A 21,159-nucleotide genomic window follows, 5' to 3' on the forward strand; every position below is an offset into this window, starting at 1 on the left:
GTTAAGGCCTGAAAACAACACTGCAACTCACAACTCATTGGGCTGAGAGGCACTTTCACATGCAGGCTCCAAGTCCTTAAAACACACACATACACAGTTGTACACATTGCACATGTGTGCATTTGCATGTCAGAGACATGAAGCACAAGAAATTGAATCTGCTTAGCAGATTCAATTCCTTGTGCTTCATGTCTCTGACATGCAAATGCACACATGTGCAATGTGTACAACTGTGTATGCAAATGCACACATGTGTATCAGACTAAGGAAAATATCTGCTTCCAAAACAAGTCGAGTCCCCTTGATTTCAGATTTCAAAAAGCAAGATATTGTTGTTGTTCATTCATTCAATCGATTCTGACTCTTTGTGACCAAGATGTATTTGAAAATACGGATGCAAAGGGGGTCTCTCACCGAGGTATTCTGGCACTGCACACTGCTTGAGTTGAAGCGCACAGCTGGCACCCGCTGTTGGCGACCTTGGATGCCCAGGACACACTCATAGTTCTTCTGGCCCGATTGGGGTTGTGGAAGGTTTTTGGCACGTAGAGTAATGGGTTGCAGCACTCCTACTGGTATTAAGATCTCCCCACCAGGGAGCAGCTCTGGGCAGCCCTAGAGAGAAGAAAGAGATTCAAAGCATCTCAACACACGAGGCACTGGGCATTCCTTTGCCCTGACAATGTTGCCAGCGCAAGGCAGAAAGAAGTAGAGAAGGTATTTATAATATAATAATAATAATAATAATAATCCTTTATTTGTACCCCGCTACCATCTCCCAAAGGACTCGATGCGGCTTACAAGAGGCTGAGCCCAAATACAATAGTAAAACAATAACAACAGCAATAACTCAAAAAGACAAAGCAATAACATTAACAACACACAATGACACAATTAAAAACAATGGCAGGGCCAAATGTAATGGAAAGTTAAAAAGTGCTTGGCGTGACCAGATGGGGTGTTTGAAGAGGGGTGGGCATATAGGTATCCCCAGATCTCTGATAAAGTGCATTGGGACATAATAGTAGGAGTTTCCTTATTCTGGAAAAGCACACTGGAACAATCATGTCTTCAAGCTCCTCCTAAAGATTGCTAGCGACGGGAACTGCCTGATGTCCTTAGGGAGAGAGTTCCAGAGTCGAGGGGCCACCACCGAGAAAGCCCTATCCCTCATCCCCACCAATTGCGCCTGCGACGCAGATGAGACCGGGAGCAGAGCCTCTCCAGATGAATGAAGAGATTGTGTAGGTTCGTACACAGAGATGCGGTCACGTAGGTAGGAGGGTCCCAAACCATTTAGGGCTTTGTAGGTATTTGTAGATTTATTTATTTGTAGATTTATTTATTTATTTTATTTAAAACATTATATTCCACCCTTCTCACCCCGAACAGGACTCAGGGCGGAGCACAGCATATTTACGGTTTTAAATGGTGTTATTTTAAATGGTGTATTTTAATATTTCGATAAATGTTTTTTAATGTTTATGTATTGTATCCAGGCATTGAATGTTTGCCGTGTATATGCTGTGCTCCGCTCTGAGAAGGGCGGAATATAAATGTTTTAAATTAAATAAATAAATATACGGCAATAATTCAATGCCAGGACAAGAATTCATTATATGCATACATAAACATTAAAAACATTCATAGAATCAAAGAATCATAGAGTTGGAAGAGACCTCATGGGCCATCCAGTCTAAGCCCCTGCCAAGAAGCAGAAATATTGCATTCAAATCACCCCTGACAGATGGCCATCCAGCATCTGCTTAAAAGCTGAGCTGTGACATGGGACAAACAGGTCTTAGACCCCACTGAGTGACCTTGAACCACTCACATACACTCGCTCTCAATCTCTCTAAGCTTGACCTACCATACGGTGTTATTGTGAAGGAAGGAAGTCAAATATACCATCTTGATCTCCTTGGAGGAAATACAGGGCACAAATATAAACTGGTAGAAGCATTTTATTCAGGACATAGTAGAATCATAGAATCCTAGAGTTGGAAGAGACCTCATGGGCCATCCAGTCCAACCCCCTGCCAAGAAGCAGAAATATTGCATTCAAATCACCCCTGACAGATGGCCATCCAGCATCTGTTTAAAAGCTGCCGAAGAAGCAGCCTCCACCACACTCCGGGGCAGAGAGTTCCACTGCTGAACGGCTCTCATAGTGGAGGAAGTTCTTCCTCATGTTCTGATGGAATAAACTTTCTTGTAGTTTGAAGCCATTGTTCCGCGTCCTAGTCTCCAAGGAAGCAGAAAACAAGCTTGCTCCCTCCTCCCTGTGGCTTCCTCTCACATATTTATACATGGCTATCATATCTCCTCTCAGCCTTCTCTTCTTCAGGCTAAACATGCCCAGCTCCTTAAGCCGCTCCTCATAGGGCTTGTTCTCCAGATCCTGAATCATTTTAATCGCCCTCCTCTGGACACATTCCAGCTTGTCAATATCTCTCTTGAATTGTGGTGCCCAGAATTGGACACAATATTCCAGGTGTGGTCTAACCAAAGCAGAATAGAAGGGTAGCATTACTTCCCTGGCTCCTATTGATGCAGGCCAAAATCCCACTGGCTTTTTTGCCGCCACATCACATTGCTGGCTCATGTTTAACTTCGCCTCAATATTAAAACACACTGTTTAAAACCACTGTCCAACAAGACATTTTGGTGCCTCACATGTTAGCTCCGCTTCTGGGTATAGTTATCTGATGATTCCAAAAATGGCACTACTTTTCCCCTTACCAGCTTTAGTTTTTGAGATACAGAACATATGCCATCTACCCGCTGCCATCTGCTCACCCATAGAAAACCACGATAACCATATCTAAGAGACTAGAGCTAATGTGTTCGATCCAATGCAATTTTATGAATCAGAACTCCAAAGAGCCCCAGGAACAGGCCTAAAAAAACAAGACACCAAGATTATTATTTTTTTGTGATTGGGCTATGTTTTTAATTCAGATTTCAGCTCAGTAGTGAAGCTACAGGAATATTGTGTCCAATTCTGGGCACCACAATTTAAGAGAGATATTGACAAGCTGGAATGTGTCCAGAGGAGAGCGACTAAAATGATAAAAGGTCTGGAGAACAAGCCCTATGAGGAGCGGCTTAAGGAGCTGGGCATGTTTAGCCTGAAGAAGGGAAGGCTGAGAGGGGATATGATAGCCATGTATAAATATGTGAGAGGAAACCACATGGAGGAGGGAGCAAGCTTGTTTTCTGCTTCCTTGGAGACTAGGACACGGAACAATGGCTTCAAACTACAAGAGAGGAGATTCCATCTGAACAGGAGGAAGAACTTCCTGACTGTGAGAGCCGTTCAGCAGTGGAACTCTCTGCCCTGGAGTGTGGTGGAGGCTCCTTCTTTGGAAGCTTTGAAACAGAGGCTGGATGGCCATCTGTCAGGGGTGATTTGAATGCAGTATTCCTGCTTCTTGGCAGGGGGTTGGACTGGATGGCCCATGAGGTCTCTTCCAACTCTATGATTCTATGATTCTAAAAGGGGAAAGCATTTAAACGGCTTGACTCTGTCCCTGCTTACTCAGAAAAATATATATATCAGGAAACTCTGGTTACGGGATGTTCTATGTATTTTTTTTACACAAAAGGTAGCCATTAGTGATTAGGAATAGAAAGGGAATATGGCCTCCTCTCTTTCCCCAGAGACCTACGTCTCTTTTTCCCCTCACAGCAAAACCGTACGACGTCTCCCACCCCAAAGGGCCCCATCCTGAAACAGGGGGTAAAAACCCAAGAGCCTGGCTCTCCTCATCATCCCGGCTTGCCTAGGGCAGGCGCATGAGAGAGATGGAGATGAAAGAGCCTGCTGGGTACTCAGAGTTGCCATGGTAACCAGAGCCTGGTTAATCGCTCCTTGGTACCAAAGGAAAGGTAGTGGGGGAGGCGTGCTGGGTCAGCCTGCTCTGTTTACATGGCGAGCGAGGAGGCGGGGTGGCCGTGACGCCGCCGACACCGCCGGGGAAGCAATAGAGGAAATGTGGTCCTGACCAAGGGAACAATCAAGCCCTGGGTGCAGCTTCCTCTCCAACCTTAATACAATGGGGTCAAGACAAAAGGCAGGGCCTGCGAAGGGGGAAGGGATGCAGCAAAGAAGCCTGGAAGAGCCTGGAAACGCTCCCTCTATAGCTCTCTCCGTCGAGTGTTTGCACACAGAGAGACTCGTTCCTCCATCCCAAGCAGCCTCATTTTGCCAGTGCCTCTCAACCACAGCAGCTCAACATCCACAAGGGCTGCCCAGACCACTCTCACCACCACATCCAACCGCAACCCAAACGCTGGCCCCTCGAAGGGAGTGGCTATCAATTACCTACCCACAAAGAGCCCCGGGCGTCTCTAGGTCTATTGATCCCGCTGCCTGGGCCAGACGATTGATTGCAAGCAACCGGCCCCATTACCAGCAAAGACCCTGGCCTTCCCCCTCCCCCCCACTCCGCACACATATATTGATCTCTTCGCCTCCCAAACCCACATAGGCACTTTAGTGCTATTATTGGCTGCCAATGCCGTTGATCTGCCACCTGCTGACTTTTTTCTGATTGCCCGGGATTCCCTGACCAAGGGACACACATTTATATTCAACTAGCTGTCCCCTGCCACGCGTTGCTGTGGCCCAGTCTGTTGATCTGGGAAATAAAGTAATGAGAAAGTGTTGGTTTCTAAAATATGTAATTTCTATATGCTTGTGGGTAAACAGTATTTCTTGCTGTTTCTTTGTCAGTGTTGACGTGGAGAGTGTTGACGTGTCTGGTTTGCCCACCCTGGAATATGCAACATATATCATTGTCCTTCTTTAGGGGTCCCTTTTAAGTCTATGATACTATTATTTATTTATTTATTTATTTATTTATTTATTTGGGGTTCTTTTACCCCGCCCTTCTCACCCCGAAGGGGACTCAGGGCGGCATACACAAGCAAAGGCACAATTTGATGCCTGCATCATAAAACAATCATACACAAAATTACATCAATTCACAGTTGACAACAATTCATGCATTATAACCATAAAATCAATAAAATCAATAAAACCAAATACAAACCCAATTTCTCCTCTTACATGGTCAGCGTTCGTTAACTCATAGATCTAGTTTTACGTTCCACTTCATCAATCCTGTTGGTCTTACTCGCCTGATTGTCTGATTTAATTGCCAGAGTGCCCAAAGGCCTGGTCCCATAACCAAGTCTTCACCCTCCTCCTAAAGGCGAGGAGGGATGATGATGCCCTGATTTCCCCTGGGAGTGAGTTCCACAGGTGAGGGGCCACCACTGAGAAAGCCCTCCTCCTTGTCCCCACCAGCCTCACTTGTGACAGTGGTGGGGTCGAGAGCAGGGCCTCCCCAGATGATCTCAGACTCCGGGGTGGGACATAGAGGGAGATACTTTCGGACAGATACACTGGACCAGAACCGTATAGGGTATATATCTGTGTGTGTATGAATTCTATCTATCTATCTATCTATCTATCTATCTATCTATCTTTCTATCTATCTATCTATCTATCTATCTATCTATCTATCTATCTATCTATATCTTTAAGATCTTCTGGGGAGGCCCTGCTCTCGATCCCGCCTGCAACTCAGGCACGGTTGGCGGGGACAAGGGACAGGGCCTTCTCAGTGGTTGCCCCTCGGCTGTGGAACGCCCTTCCCACAGACATTAGATCGGCTCCCTCATTAATGGAATTTCGGAAGAAAGTGAAAACCTGGTTATTTGAACAGGCGTTTGAATAGGCAGTGCAATGAATTATAATGAATTATAGGAAATCGGAACAACGGAAGATGAACTTGGATTATGATTTTAGTTATGAGACGCTAATGAGTTGTTATTGATGTTTATTGATGTTAATTGCTTAGTGTATTGTGTTAATTGTTTTTTATATGGTTTGTATGATGCTAGCATTGAATTTCTGCTGCTGTTTGTTGTTAACCACTCTGAATCGCCTAAAGGCTGAGAAGAGCGGTATACAAATAAAGTAAATAAATAAATAAAATATCTATCTATGGCTGGATGGTTCTTTGTCAGGAGGGCTTTGATTACATTTTCTTGCCCTGATGAAGGACATTGGATTGGATGGCCTTAAGTATTTTCCGTTGGTCATAGGGGTTCAGTGTGGGAAGTTTTCCCCGATTCTGGGTTCAGAACGCTCTTTGATTGTAGGTGAACTGTGAATCCCAGTAACTACAACTCCCAAATGTCAAGGTCTATTTCCCCCAAACTCCATCTCTGTTTATACTTGGGCATATTGAGTATTCGTGCCAAGTTTGATCCAGATCCATCATTGTTTGAGTCCACAGTGCTCTCTAGATGTAAGTGAACTACAACCCCAAAACTCAAGGTCAATGCCCACCAAACCCTTCTAGTGTTTTCTGTTGGTCATGGGAGTCCTGTGTGGGAAGTTTTCCCCGATTCTGTCGTTTGTGGGGTTCAGAACGCTCTTTGATTGTAGGTGAACTGTGAATCCCAGTAACTACAACTCCCAAATGTCAAGGTCTATTTCCCCCAAACTCCATCTCTGTTTATACTTGGGCATATTGAGTATTCGTGCCAAGTTTGATCCAGATCCATCATTGTTTGAGTCCACAGTGCTCTCTAGATGTAAGTGAACTACAACCCCAAAACTCAAGGTCAATGCCCACCAAACCCTTCTAGTGTTTTCTGTTGGTCATGGGAGTCCTGTGTGGCAGGTTTGGATCAATTCCATCGTCGGTGGGGTTCAGAATGCTCTTTGATTGTAGGTGAACTATAAATCCCAGCAGCTACAACTCCCAAATGACAAAATCACAATTTTTTGAGTGATGGTCACTCCTTGTGTTGTGAGACATTTTGTTGTCAAATTTGGTGTGATTTCATTCATTGGTTCTTTTGTTTTTAAGGAACTCATTATGCACAGAGCATTTATATATATATAGAAGATGTGCTTTATACTGAGGGCTTGCCTACTACCAGATACAAAACATTACAAGAATCCGTATGGTTCCCACAAATCTCAGCTCATTCTGTTATGAAGTTTCAAGTGGTTGAGGGATGGGAGAACTGTTGCTGTGCTCCGGCAGATCTTTCTGCCCTTCCCCATAGCAATAATTCTTTTTCCACCCACGCTCCCCTTGCGTCTGATTTCAACCCTGCCCGTACTGGTCAGCAACACATTCTGAATTCAACACAATCCCAAAGCATTGCGCAAATATGGTAAGCACTGCCTGGTTTTGCATAGAACTGCAGAATCACAATTCCCTCGTTGCATCCCAGCATCCTCTGCAAGGCCAAGGGAGAAGGGGGAAAAGACGTGCAGCCATTTCTGCTGTTCGGCAGAAACATAGAGTCCTTGAGAGACCAAAAGAAGGAGCAAATTCTCTGCATCCAGGCCACATATCTGGAGACTTCCATTCCTCCTCACGTCCACATCCTCCAGAAGTGCAGTAAGAGAAAGAAGCAGATCACACCTGTCAGATTGTACCTTAGGGAGTTGTACACAGTCCCATAGATCACAACCTGACAGATGTCGGAAGCCCTGCAGCTGTGGAAATGTGGAGGGGGGGGGGGAGAGAATCATGGGGCTGAATTTAATGGTGATCGTGAGTCATATCTAAAATGTTTGGGTTTGGCAATTTTAAATAATCCTGAAGTTTTCTCTCCAGAGGCCGATATTAATAATGATAATGATAATGATAATAATAATAATAATAATGTATTGTCAAAGGCTTTCATGGCCGGAATCACTGGGTTGTTGTAGGTTTTTTCGGGCTATATGGCCATGGTCTAGAGGCATTCTCTCCTGACATTTCGCCTGCATCTATGGCAAGCATCCTCAGAGGTAGTGAGGTCTGTTGGAACTAGGAAAAAGGGTTTATATATCTGTGGAATGACCAGGGTGAGACAAAGGATTCTTGTCTGCTGGAGCTAGGTGTGAATGTTTCAACTGACCACCTTGATTAGCATATAATGGCCTGACAGTGCCTAGAGCAAACTTTTGTTGAGAGGTTGAGAGGTTGTTCTAGGTCAGGGGTCCTCAAACTAAGGCCCGGGGGCCAGATGCGGCCCTCCAAGGTCATTTACCTGGCCCTCGCTCAGGGTCAACCAAAGTCTGAAACTACTTGAAAGCACACAACAACAACAATCCTATCTCATCAGCCAAAAGCAGGCCCACACTTCCCATTGAAATACGAATACGTTTATATTTGTTAAAATCATTCTTCATTTGAATTATTATATTCAAGTTATTCAAGTGTAAGTGTTTTTGGCACTGCAAATAAGATATGTGCAGTGTGCATAGGAATTCATTCATTTTTTTCAAATTATAATCTGGCCCTCCAACAGTTTAAGGGACTGTGACCTGGCCCTCTGTTTAAAAAGTTTGAGGACCCCTGTTCTAGGCATGGTCAGGCCATTATATGCTAATCAAGGTGGTCAGTTGAAACATTCACACCTAGCTCCAGCAGACAAGAGTCCTTTGCCCCACCTGAGTCATTCCACAGATATAAAAGGTAAAGGTAGTCCCCTGACATTAGGCCCAGTCATGTCTGACTCTGGAGTGTGGTGCTCATCTCCATTTCTAAGCCGAAGAGCCAGGCGTTGTCCGTAGACACCTCCAAGGTCATGTGGCCGGCATGACTGCATGGAGCGCCGTTACCTTCCCGCCGGAGCGGTACCTATTGATCTACTCACATTTGCATGTTTTTGAACTGCTAGGTTGGTAGAAGCTAGGGCTGACAGCGGAAGCTCACGCCGCTCCCCGGAATCGAACCTGCGACCTTTTGATCAACAAGCTCAGCAAGCAGCTCAGTGCTTTAACCCACTGCGCCACCGGGGCCGCCACAGATATATAAACCCATTTTCCTAGTTCCAACAAGACTTCACTAACTCTAAGGATGCTTGCCATAGATGCAGGCGAAACGTCAGGAGAAAATGCCTCCAGAACATGGCCATATAGCCCAGAAAAACTTACAACAACCCAGAAAATACTGTGTTTTCTGATGGTCTTTGGTGACCCCTCTGACACCCCTTCCCAACCCCCAGGTTGAGAAACACTGTACTAGATCATAATTATAATAGAAAGCCTCCTCTCACCTCTGTGGTGTTGACTCGTCCCTCCAAGAAGAAGCATTTAGCCACATTGTGGGTGCAAGTGTGTCTGTATTTACACCAATGGCAAGGATAGTGGCTGCTGACACATGACAGGCACCTATGGGGTAAGGAACACAAGGGTAGTCAAGAAGAGGAAGACATCAACATGCATCCCTTTGCCTCCCGTAAATGCCACCCCAAGCCGTTCCTGGCTCTTTAGTCCCTTGCTGCCATTGTTCTGCTGGAGGATATGGAATTCAAGAGAGGGGAAAGGGAGGGAGACATTGATTGAATCAGCTTCCAAAGTCCTGCCAAAGCCATCTGCTGGCTGCAGGAGACAAGCCCCGAGGGAGTGTTGACTGAAGCCCTTGCCACAAACCGACTTGACAGTGTAAGCCTGCATGCCCCAGAATGGCAGCCAGGGGAGGAGGAGGGGGAGGAGGAGATATTTTATGAATTAGATAGAAGACATTGTATGCTATTTTCCATTCTGGAAAAACAAAGCAATGAGGAGGAAAGCACAGCAAGTCCTGAGGGAGAAAATCAAGGCAGCAGAGGTAGCACGGCTGCACCACAAAGATACCTCCATAGTTTTGTTTCTAAAAGGAGAGATCAAAGTCGAGGTGGGGGATGGGGGGTGAGGTCAGGTTTGCCCAGTCACTTCTACCCTCTGGCCCCAAAGAGGCTTCCTCCTCCTCCTCCCAAATCCCTGGATGTAGGAACTGGGTAAAGGGAAAACATGCTTCCAGATGCTCAGCCATCCTTGATATTGGTACAGCTGTCTCTTCATTTAGACCCCCAGCATTCAAGACTGGTTTTAGGTCTAAAGTGAAAATCTTTTTTTCCCTTGTTGTTGTTCATTCATTCAGTTGTTTCCGACTCTTCGTGACCTCATGGACCATCCCACGCCAGAGCTCCCTGTTGGCCGTCACCACCCCCAGCTCCTTCAAGGTCAATCTAGTCACTTCAAGGATGCCATCCATCCATCCATTTTGCCCTTGTTCGGCCGCGCTTGCTTTTTCCTTCCATTTTCCCCAGCATCATTGTTTTCTCTAAGCTTTCCTTTCTTCTCATGATGTGGCCAAAGTACTTCATCTTGGCCTCTACTATCCTTCCCTCCAATGAGCAGTCAGGCTTTATTTCCTGAATTATGGACTGGTTGGATCTTCTGGCGGTCCAAGGCACTCTCAGAACTTTCCTCCAGCACCACAGTTCAAAAGCGTCCATCTTCCTTCGCTCAGTTATAGTCCAGCTCTCACATCCGTAGGTGACGACGGGGAATACCATTGCTTTAACTATGCAGATCTTCATTGCCAGTGTGATGTCTCTACTCTTCACTATTTTATCAAGATTGGACAAGAAGTAAGCGTCTTCTGATTTCCTGGCCACAGTCTGCATCTGCAGTAATCTTTGCACCTAGAAATACAAGGTCTGTTACTGCCTCCATGTTTTCTCCCTCTATTTCCCAGTTGTCAATCATTCTCGTTGCCATAATCTTGGTTGTTTTTTAATGTTTAACTGCAATCCAGCTTTTGCGCTTTCTTCTTTCACCTTGATTAGAAGGCTCTTTAGCTCCTCCTCGCTTTCGGCCATCAAAGTGGTGTCATCTGCATATCAAAGGTTGTTAATGTTTCTTCCAGCAATTTTCATCCCAACCTTGCATTTGTCAAGCCCCGCACATCGCATGATGTGTTCTGCATACAAGTTGAATAGTTTGGGTGAGAGTATACAACCCTGCCGTACGCCTTTCCCAATCTTGAACCAGTCTGTTCTTCCATGGTCAGTTCTGACTGTTGCTACTTGGTCCTTGTACAGATTCCTCAGGAGAGAGACAAGGTGTTTTGGTATGCCCATACCATCAAGAATGTTGTAGTAGAGTGTGCTGAGCAGGCTACAACAAGTAGTAAAAGGGCAAAAATCCTGAATCCAAGTGTTTCTAGCTGTTTTTGTTATTAATAAACCTTGTTTGGACCCTTTTTACGGTGTTTGGCTTCTTTAAGGCTTCTGGGTCTTGACAAAGAACTTGCCACAATTTATTATGATCAACACAGTCAAAGGCTTTAGAATAGTCAATGAAGCAGAAATAGATGTTTTTCTGAAACTCCCAGCCTTTCTCCATTATCCAGCGGATATTGGCAATTTGGTCTCTCGTTCCTCTGCCTTTTCTAAACCCAGCTTGAACATCTGGCAACTCTCTCTCCTTGTATTACTGGAGTATTGCTCAAGACTGGTTTTGGGGCTAAAGTGAAAATCTTTTCCCCCTACGTTACAATAATTTGAACTGCAATGGCTTTCCTGTTGCTGATGTTATTCTGTCTAGCACTAAGTACTCTGGTGGCACTATCTAAGTAACCATGAAAGCTTCTTGAGATTTACTAGGAACATAGGAAGACCAAATCTTAAAATCACATCATATGTATTTTGTTTATTAAATTTATAGTTCACTTTTCCACCTAAAAGCTCAGTATGGAGCACAGTACATTCCACACGCACCCCACACAATCTATCTCATGTGAGGCAGGATAAGTTGAAAAAGATAATAAGTGACCCAAGTCACTGAGAGAAGTTCATAGCTGAATGCAGATTTGAATCCAGGTCTCCTGTACCCAGTCCATTATTCAACCACTACATATCAGATTATCTGTGCCTTACTTGGTCCTCTGATCTATGCTCCCCATATAGTTCAGTTTACTATAGGAATAATTTTAGCTCAAGCTTCGATGGAAAAGATCAAGATGTGGTTTACAGCTGAGCTGTGACTTGGGACAAACAGGTCTTAGACCCCACTGAGCTGTGAAGCTCATTGAGTGACCTTGAACCACTCACATACACTCTCTCTCAATCTCTCTAAGCTTGACCTACCATACAGTGTTATTGTGAAGGAAGGAAGTCAAATATACCATCTTGATCTCCTTGGAGGAAATACAGGGCACAAATATAAACTGGTAGAAGCATTTTATTCAGGACATAGTAGAATCATAGAATCAAAGAGTTGGAAGAGACCTCATGGACCATCCAGTCCAACCCCATGCCAAGAAGCAGGAATATTGCATTCAAAGCACCCCTGACAGATGGCCATCCAGCATCTGTTTAAAAGCTTCCAAAGGAGCCTCCACCACACTCCGGGGCAGAGAGTTCCACTGCTGAACGGCTCTCACAGTCAGGAAGTTCTTCCTCATGTTCAGATGGAATCTCCTTTCTTGTAGCTTGAAGCCATTGTTCCGAGTCCTAGTCTCCAAGGCAGCAGAAAACAAGCTTGCTCCCTCCTCACTGTGACTTCCTCTCACTTATTTATATATGGCTATCATATCTCCTCTCAGCCTTCTCTTCTTCAGGCTAAACATGCCCAGCTCTTTAAGCCGCTCTTCATAGCGCTTGTTCTCCAGACCCTTGATCATTTTAGTCCTACTCTGGACACATTCCACCTTGTCAATATCTCTCTTCAATTGTGGTGCCCAGAATTGGACACAGTATTCCAGGTGTGGTCTAACCAAGGCGGAATAGAGGGGTAGCATGACTTCCCTAGATCTAGACACTATGCTCCTATTGATGCAGGCCAAAATCCCATTGGCTTTTTTTGCCACCACATTACACTGTTGGCTCATGTTTAACTTGTTGTCCACGAGGACCCCAAGATCTTTTTCACACGTACTGCTCATGAGCCACGCATCCCCCATTCTGTATCTTTGCATTTTGTTTTTTCTGCCTAAGTGGAATAGTGAGGGACATCAGCTGCTTTAAACCAGGAAAGAGTCCAGAAACTGGAAATGGAATGTATCCACTCACACACACTTCCCAAACTCACGTGCGGAGAAGGCTGCAGTCATAAAAGACAAAGTTTGTGCTGGCAAATTCCACACCAGTCTCTTTGGAGAGAAGCTGAAGTTTGACTGTGCGAACATCACCTGAGATGATGGTAGAGGAACCAGGAGTGGAAAGAGAGAAGACAAAGTAATGTCAGTAAGCATATATTCAAAAATTTCTGTCCTATCTCAAGCAACTACAACTATCCCCTTATAACATAATAATAATAATAATAATAATAATAATAATAATAATAATACTTTATTTGTACCCCGCTACCATCTCCCCAAGGGACTCGGTGCGGCTTACATGAGACCGAGACCGAACACAACAATACAAGAAATAATCACAACAATACAAGTAATTAAAATAAAACATAAACATATAACATTATCAATAAGACAACATACAATTAAAACTATGAAACCCTTCTTGTTTCATGCTCAGAATCAATAATGCAGGTTGAAGCCTTCTTCAAGACTGTGAACGTGTTAAAGACACTGGTCCTCACATGCACCACCTTTTTAATATAGTGGTAACCCATTCTCACCGTAGGATCCAAAGAGCACAACACATAGATAGAAAACATAATAATAATAATAATAATAATAATAATAATAATATTTTATACCCTGCCACCATCTCCCCAAGGGACTCGGAGCGGCTTACATGAGGTCAAGCCCAACAACACATCAAGAACAACAAGCAATAGTAAAAACAACAAGTAATAAATAAAAATAAACAATACAGTTAATACAACTCACAGGTAGACAATAACACACAAGAATTAAAAAAACCTATGGCTGGGCCAGATGTAATAGTTAAAACTTTGAAAATAAATGCTGGACAAGTACCATTCAAATGGAAAAGAAATGTATGCCACAACCCTGACTCCCTCTTTCAAGAAAAATAATCATGAATAGATGGTGCTTCAGATGAGCCTAGGTTCCCAGGTGGTGCTGAATTATAATTCTGACCATCGCAGATCATTGGCCATTCTGGCTACAAATGTCAGGAACTGTAATCTGACAACACCGGGGAGCCATGGTTGTGAAAGACTGTTCTAGAGCATTCAAAAGACTTGGAGGATAACATTGTGACCCATACAAAAGTACTGTAAAGGAACTCAATGTGGTTGTTCTCATGGTGCACCTAGCAAGATCAATGGCTGAACTATCTGAAAGATAGTTGAAGGAATTCTGTGAAGTACTAAAATCAGAACTGGGACCACAGTTCAGGTTCCCCAAAGCTGCAGTGCCACACAGATCTCCACGCTTCCATGCACTCACCATACTCCCCCGGGGGCTCATCCCTCAATGTAGGAGAAAGGCATTGGATTCCTCCATCCACTTGGAGTTGCCCTTCACTCTCTCCAAGGCTCTCAAAGGAACAAGTCACACCAGCAGTCAGGTCTGGGACATTGTGGACAGTAAGATGGAGCTGGAAACAAAGCCCATGAGAGAGAAATCACGACAGGCTAGTATTTTTGAGAAAATACTCCAATGGGTGTATGGAAGGGAGAAAGATATATGTTTTCCATGTTTCCCTCCATATCTTGGCTGGGTAGGGGCCAGCAAAAAAGCAGTTTGTGAATAGTGAATGGCTCAACTTCTAAAACTTGTAATAAAAATATTAAAGACTAGGTTCTTGTAGGTTTTTTCGGGCTATAGGGCCATGTTCTAGAGGCATTTCTCCTGATGTTTCGCCTGCATTTATGGCAAGCATCCTCAGAGGTAGTGAGGATGCTTGCCATAGATGCAGGCGAAACGTCAGGAGAAATGCCTCTAGAACATGGCCCTATAGCCCGAAAAAACCTACAAGAACCTAGTGATTCCAGCCATGAAAGCCTTCGACAATACATAATATTAAAGACCTTTCAAAACACCAATATCTCTTTGCTTCAATGGAGGATTCAGAGTTAACAGCCGAATTTTGGCAGTACAATATTTGTTCAGAGGAAGGGGGTGTCTAAAGTTGGCCCCGTTTTATTGTTTACTTTTGTTCTTTAAAATATTTATATCCTATCATATATGCAAGGGTCTAAGGCTGTAACAGATCCAGACTCACAGAAATGTTCCATTCCATGCATATATGCACAGCACCTTTCATAGGGTAGAAAAATGCCACACGCAGGAATTATGGAAATGGAAAAAAACATGTTATCATGGTCTTCATTGAGTCGCCTGTTAGGCTGAGAAACGGCAGTTTACAAGTAAAGTAAAGTAAATAAATAAATAAATTCTGCAATCTTCACTGCTTTACAATGTTGATTTTATTGCTATGACTGCACAGAGTGTAGAAAACTACATACGGTGCTTAAGTCCTGACCTCCTGCCTACTAGAAATCTTTGTTGTTATTATTTGCTGTTGACTTTGACAAATGGTGACCCTATAAATGAGAGTCCTCCAAGATTCCCTGTCACCAACTGCCCTGCTCAGGTCTTGAAAACTCAGGACCCTTCCACACAGCCCTATATCCCAGAATATCAAGGCAGAAAATCCCACAGTACCCTATTCTTGGCCTGCAACTCCCAGCAGTCCTCCTGATCAATCTACCTACCTACCTACCTATTTGTATGTAATCTATCTATCTATCTGTCTGGAGGATAGCTGGGAGTTGCAGTCCAGGAATAGGAAATTGGAAATATGCCGGGATTGGGATGCTCGCAAAGAAAGGAGAAGAAACCTTGCATCTTGGAAGCAGTGCATTTGGATCATCCTCTTCTCCTAAATGGCCTGATCTAGGGGATGTTGGGAGTTGTAGTCCGAAAGAGTGTGTGGATATGCTATTGTGTGTTTTGCCTGCCATGGGGGGTTGTTTTTGCACATGTGCTATAGCGTCTTTTTGCTTTTTTGGCTTTTTAAATCCCTTTCCGTTATATTTTTCAGTGTTTTTATGAGTGATGATCACTTGTTGGCCTGATAGGTGGGTTGTGTCCAAATTTTGTGTCAGTTGGTCCAGTGGTTTTTGAGTTATGTTAATCCTACAAACGAACATTACATTTTTATTTATATAGATATATTGACATACAAAAAGATTGAGGGCCACGGTGGTGCAATGGGTTAAACCCTTGTGCTGCTGAACTTGCTGACTGGAAGGTTGACGGATCAAATCCGCAGGATGGGGTGAGCTCCCTCTGTTAGCCCTAGCTCCCCCAACCTAGCAGTTCAAATGTGAGTAGATAAACAGGCAGTGCTTCAGTGGGAAAAGGCAAAAAGATGACGCAGTCATAGAATCATAGAATCAAAGAGTTGGAAGAGACCTCATGGGACATCCAGTCCAACCCCCTGCCAAGAAGCAGGAATATTGCATTCAAATCACCCCTGACAGATGGCCATTCGACCTCTGCTTAAAAGCTTCCAAAGAAGGAGCCTCCACCACACTGCGGGGCAGAGAGTTCCACTGCCGAATGGCTCTCGCAGTCAGGAAGTTCTTCCTAATGTTCAGATGCCAGCCACGCAACCAGAAGGTGTCTATGGACAACGCAGGCTCCTCAGCTTGGAAATGGAGAAGGAGCGCCTTCCCGAGAGCCGGAGATGAGCACCACCTCCAGAGCTGGAAATGAAAGGAGAAGCCTTTGCCTTTGTTTACTTGTGTCATTGTACATAATTTTATCAAGGCATTGAATGTTTGCCTGTATCTGTTTATAGGCTGTAATCTGCTCTGAGTCCCCTCAGGGAGAAGGGCGGAATATAAATAAAGTGTTGTTGTTGTTGTTATTATTATTATTATTATTCTATATTATTTGAACTGGGTTATCTGAGTCATAGAATCATAGAATCAAAGAGTTGGAAGAGACCTCATGGGTCATCCAGTCCAACCCCCTGCCAAGAAGCAGGAATATTGCATTCAAATCACCCCTGACAGATGGCCATCCAGCCTCTGTTTAAAAGCTTCCAAAGAAGGAGCCTCCACCACACTCCGGGGCAGAGAGTTCCACTGCTGAACGGCTCTCACAGTCAGGAAGTTCTTCCTCATGTTCAGATGGAATCTCCTCTCTTATCCATACTCAGATAATGTGGGATTTTCTGCCTTGATTTTCTGGGTTATAAGGCTGTGTGGAAGAGCCCTCAGAGCCGTGGATTCCTTGACTGATTCAAGCCACATGTCAAGGAGCCTCCTCATTATTGGTCTACATCCTGATTTACCAAAATTATCACCTTTTCATGTTGTTTCTTGATATGCCCAAAGTGTCACAACCTCACTTTATCATCTTCATTTCTAGTAATAGTTTGTGCTTCATCTATCTTTCAGTCGGCTACAGTATCTGTAGACCTCTCCTTCAGCATCACATTTTTTTCCTGTCAGCTTTTTTCACTGTCCAATAGAAATTTTATTCGACATATACTCTGGATTCTGAGATAGCCTCCAGGTGCTCTCCTAATCCCTTTTAAGCGTGCTTTGGTAACCATGAGGTTTGAAACATTCTTCACCCCCCTACTCTGAACAAATTCTGCACAGAAAAACATATACTAGGTTCGCCTTAGATTGTCTCATCAGAAGTTATTTGAAGACGTACAACAACAACAACACAACTCTTGCTTGCTTGCTTGCTCTGCTAGCACAAAAATGGAGTTTTGCCAACCAAACCTGCTTGTATCTTGTGTAGAGTTTTAGCTGTCCTTAGGAGTTTTAGCTGCCCTAAAATGGCCCAATTTATCATCCACAATCCTGCTCAGGTTTTGGAAACTCGGGGCTGTGGTTTTCTGCATTGAGTCTATCCCCCTATAATGCAATCTTCCCCTTTTTTTCTCTCTTTACTAAGCATTATCATCTTTTCCAATGAGTAGTGTCTTCAAATAATACAGGCAACGTAGGGGATTTTCAGTTTAGCCATCTTAGATTCAAGGGAGATTTCAGACTTGATTTTCTCTCTATGTGCCTTCAAACTGCCATCGACTTATGGTTTTCATAGTTTTCTCATCCAAAGGATACTCAGGGTGCTCTGGCTAGTTCCAGCCCACAGCACCTGGAATTCTTGGGTGCTTTCCACATCCAAGTGCTAACCAAAGCTGGCCCTATTTTGCTTCCAGGATCCAGCACTTTTGGGTATTTAGGCACGTGGTCTGCTCTAAGATCCATTTATTTGTCCTTCTCTCAGTCAGGCAAATCTGCAAAACATTTCTCCAGCATCATATTTCTAATGTCAGCTTCCTTCATCGTCCACATTTTATTTGGAAACTGGGTACTATGTTCTCAGACATCATATGGATATATAAAACTGTGGATAATAGTGAACCTTAGTGAAATGAAGAACTTCATGTCCAAGAATATCATAGATGTGAGCTGGAGGTCCTAGAAAATGCCTAGAAAGTAAATATTTTGTCGAACATAGCTAAATAGAACTGGAGTACTGGTCCCATAACTACAGAGGTCAGATGCGCCCATACCTTGGGAAGTTAGACTTGGCCACGGTGGTCCACGCTCTCATTACATCTAGGATAGACTACTGCAACACACTCTACGTGGCATTACCTTTGAAGACTGCTCGGAAGCTTCAAATAGTCCAACGAGAGGCAGCCAGGTTAATAACTGGGGTGGCATACAGGGAGCATACAACTCCCATGTTACGCCAGCTCCTCTGGCTGCCAGTTTGCTACCGGGCACAATTCAAAGTGCTGTCTTTGGCCTATAAAGCCCTAAATGTCCCGTGCCCAAATTACCTGTCCGAATGCATCTCTACCTATGAACCATCGCGGAGATTAAGATCTCCGGGGAGGCCCTGATTTCCGTCCCGCCATTGTCACAGGCACGATTAGTGGGGACGAGAGACAGGGCCTTCTCGGTGATTGCTCCCCAGCTATGGAACTCCCTTCCTGGTGAGATCAGGTCGGTCCCCTCCCTCCTGTCCTTTAGAAGGATGGTAAAAACTTGGCTGTGGGACCAAGCTTTCAGGATAGGGCAATAAAGATAGGAAAGATGACCAGGCCAATTGAGTTGACGCGGATGATTAGGATGGTTTTAAATGGTGTATTTTAATATTTTGATAAATGTATTTTAATGTTTATGTATTGTATGTGAATTTGTGTCCCGGCATTGAATGTTCGCTGTGTATATCCTGTGAGTGCCCTTAAGGGTGAGAAGGGTGGAATATAAATGTTTTAAATAAATAAATAAATAATATCAGCTTCCTTCATTGTCCACCTTTTATTTGGAAACCGGGTACTATGTTCTCAGACATCATATGAATATATAAAACTGTGGATAATAGTGGGAAGATGTGAACACAACGATGGACAGGGTATAGGGATTTTTTCTTTGAAGATCCTCACCGCTATCGCCAATTGCGAGGAGGTGCTTGTGTGTTGCTGAGGTTGGCAACGGCAGGCCCTAATAATGGAGCTATTTTACCTCAAGCACTTTTTAATCTCACCGCTGCCACCAATTGTACAGATGTGGATGTTATGGAGGGAATTTACCTCAAGCCTCAATTGTGTAGAAGAGTATATTATGGAGGGGGCCAATTATTATTTGTAAATTAAGGTAACTGCCACCAATGTGAGGTATTTGAGGTACCACCGATGAGATCTGGCTCTACAGACGCAGATTAGTTGAGATGAGACAGTTTTCAACAAAAGAAAATAAGTTTATTGTGTACAAAGCTTATGGTTGCAGGCTGTTAAATAACTTATGGAACTTTGAATATCACGTGGTTTATAATACAGTCCACTCTTCCAGATAACACAGCTTATGGCTAACTTTCACTGAGGTGAAGCTCTCTAGTGAACAATGTTTCACTACTATAAATAGCCTTTCAATTTGATCTTCCCTCGATCAAATCTCTGATCTCTAGTCCTTCCTTAACTAGGGATCTTAACTAGGCTTCCTTTAGTCTTCTTTGACTAAGGAATCTGGCCAGGTTTCTTTCTTCAGCCCTCCTAGACTGAAAAAACACCAGCCGCTCACACACAGAGACAAAGTTGAACTACTTTGGCCACATCATGAGGAGACAATTATGTTGGGGAAGGTGGAAGGCAAAAGGAAGAGGGGCCGACCAAGGGCAAGATGGATGGATGGCATCCTTGAAGTGACTGGACTGACCTTGAAGGAGCTGGGGGTGGTGACGGCCAACAGGGAGCTCTGGCATGGGCTGGTCCATGAGGTCACGAAGAGTCGGAGACGACTGAACGAATGAACAACAACAACAAGCTCACACACAAGCCTCTCTCTCTGGCCTTTCCAAGCCTCTCTCTCCTCCTTTTCTAAAACGCCCATAACCTTTCCTGCTTGGCTCCACCCACTTCTCCCTCTCATGAGCTAGCCAGCCTCGTCTCCTTGGCAACGCTCACTGTGGATTCAAACCAGATGACTCCAGTTTTAGCTACTGTTACAAACACAAACACATACTCTAACAGCTAAACACAAACATAATAACAATGACTTCTGCACAATAGTGAACCTTAGTGAAATGAAGAACTTCATGTCCAAGAATATCATAGATGTAAGCTGGAGGTTCTAGAAAATGCCTAGAAAGTAAATATTTTGTTGAACATAGGTAAACAGAACTGCAGTACTGGTCCCATGAATACAGAGGCCATACTGTATTATAGCATGGATGATCGTCACTTTAGTATTCAATGACAAATCTTGACATTTTGCCATCTTGTTTAAATAGGGCTAACTGACAGCACCGAGAAATCCGGGAAAGAGTGGAAGTTGGGACTCACCACAATGCTAGGCTCCGTCACGGAGATGTTATTTGGCTCAATAAGCAGCTGCACACATTGCGTCAAAGTCGATGTGAACCGGTGAGGCTCAGCAGCTCGGGGACACTCGCTCTCCCTACAACACCTGTGGCAGAGAAACAAAGAGAATTTGGAAGAGAGACAAAAGCTCATCAAGCCCCGCATTCCTGCCAATGGGACAGAAAGCCCCACTAGAAGAAGAGGGGACGGGAGGAAAGAACGTGCGTCAGAGAGACAGCACTGGGGCGCGGGGAGCTCACGGCACTTGGCAACGATAGCGGGGCTGATGCTTCTCCTGATCGGGTGATAAAACAAAAGCATGTTGGGATGGAAAGCCTCTCATGGGAAAAGTTGGCAAAGCAGAGGTCAAGGCAGGCGATGGGGAAAGCAGAAGCGACAGCAGGACTGGCAACTCAGGCGTGTGAGAAATGTGTAAGTTGAGGGGGGAGCAAAAGAGCAGAGGGGGAGTGGAAGTCTTTTGGGGGGACTATAAATGCAGATCAGCTGCTCCCTCCTCTTTAGGGCCCTGGAGACTTATTAAGGGCTGGAACCAAGGATGCTTAGGGAGTTGGGAGATGGCAAGGTCTCTGC

The 21,159-nt window shown here is 44.3% G+C and overlaps 1 protein-coding gene across 4 annotated transcripts in view; it reads right to left on the minus strand.

The window, feature by feature from the left end:
* The window catches only part of PLXNA3 (plexin A3), a 170,420-nt gene that overhangs the window by 82,538 nt on the left and 66,723 nt on the right, over positions 1 to 21,159 (minus strand). For all 4 annotated transcript variants that reach the window (XM_067464171.1, XM_067464173.1, XM_067464174.1 and 1 more), the window contains 5 exons: positions 20,551 to 20,674; positions 14,172 to 14,322; positions 12,884 to 12,983; positions 9,082 to 9,196; positions 415 to 615 (listed from right to left, as the gene is read on the minus strand). In XM_067464171.1, coding sequence (XP_067320272.1) covers positions 415 to 615; positions 9,082 to 9,196; positions 12,884 to 12,983; positions 14,172 to 14,322; positions 20,551 to 20,674 — 691 coding nt within the window. The remainder of the gene's footprint in view (positions 1 to 414; positions 616 to 9,081; positions 9,197 to 12,883; positions 12,984 to 14,171; positions 14,323 to 20,550; positions 20,675 to 21,159) is intronic.

The sequence above is a fragment of the Anolis sagrei genome, chromosome 2 (assembly GCF_037176765.1).
Source record: "Anolis sagrei isolate rAnoSag1 chromosome 2, rAnoSag1.mat, whole genome shotgun sequence".
Taxonomy (NCBI): Eukaryota; Metazoa; Chordata; class Lepidosauria; order Squamata; family Dactyloidae; genus Anolis; species Anolis sagrei.